The sequence below is a fragment of the Vigna umbellata genome, chromosome 2 (genome assembly GCF_029865625.1).
Source record: "Vigna umbellata cultivar VRB3 chromosome 2, Vumbellata_1.0, whole genome shotgun sequence".
In the NCBI taxonomy this organism is placed as follows: domain Eukaryota; kingdom Viridiplantae; phylum Streptophyta; class Magnoliopsida; order Fabales; family Fabaceae; genus Vigna; species Vigna umbellata.
Window position 1 is genome coordinate 25,729,764 of NC_142166.1, and position 1,125 is coordinate 25,730,888.

Here is a 1,125-nt window from a genome sequence, read left to right on the forward strand (position 1 = left end):
TCATTTCATAGATCTATCTGCTAGTTGAAGAGTCATCCGTGTAGGCTTAAGTTCTAATCGTTCAATCTTCTTAAACACAGAGAGCGACATCAGATTGATATTGGCTCCCAAATCAATTAATGCCTTTCCAACAGAGATATTTCCTATAGTGCAAGGAATGTTGAAGCTTCCTAGATCTTTTAACTTGGGAGGTAAAAGTTTTTGTATGATAGCACTACAGTTTCCTTGTACTTCAATGGTTTCTTCTTCAATGTATTTCCTTTTCTTGGTGAGGAGTTCCTTCAGAAATTTAGCATATGAAGACATTTGTTGAAAAGCTTCGAAAAAAGGTATGTTAATCTCCAATTTCTTGAAAATTTCCATGAACCTCTCAAACTGTTTTTCCTTCTCCTTCATAGAATAATTCTTCGGGTAAGGAAGAGGTTTTTCATACACTTCTTTCTTTTTTCTATCATTCTCTTCCTCTCTTTTCTTCTCTCACTCTCCTCTATTTCTTTTTCTTCCTCTACATCTTTCTCTTTTTCACTCAAGCTTTCTTTTTCTTTTCTCTCTATTGTTCTCTCATCTAAAATTCTGCCACTTCTAGTAACAACGGCTTTGCATTCCTCTCTCTTACCACCAAAATCTTCCACCTTTTGAACTAGATGACCAATTTGCATCTCCATCCTTCTGAGTGTCGATTCAATGTTTTTATGATGAGACACAGACATCTGCATCAACTGTTGAAGTGTGTCATCTAGCTTTGTAATTCTTTCTGATAGAGAGAATTGTTGCTGCCATTGTTGCTGTTGTAATGGTTTATTGAATTGTGTAGCAGCTTACCCAAATTGACTTTGTCCCATGTTTGGATGAGGTAACCAATCATAGTTGAGATTACCTTGATAGAATTGAGTGCCCATATAATTAACTTCTTGTCCAAAATGCATCCTGCATGCACTGAATACAAAACCCTAGAAATTCTGTTAGAACAAAACAAAAATAAAAAGATAAAAAGATATAAAAATTAAAATCAAGTCAAAGCTAATCAATAATCACACAAATAGAATAATTAAACCACGAGTCCCCGACAACGACGCCAAAAAACTTGTTAAGACTTCGACAAGTGTACCAAATCGTATCAAGTAA

At 34.9% G+C, this 1,125-nt stretch overlaps 1 protein-coding gene across 1 annotated transcript; it reads right to left on the reverse strand.

Moving 5' to 3' along the window:
- Nucleotides 1–396, reverse strand: LOC124821048 (uncharacterized). The gene has a single exon (XM_047292854.1). It carries the CDS (start codon nt 394–396, stop codon nt 1–3), a length of 396 nt encoding a protein of 131 aa, XP_047148810.1.
- Between the last annotated feature and the right edge of the window lie 729 nt (nt 397–1,125).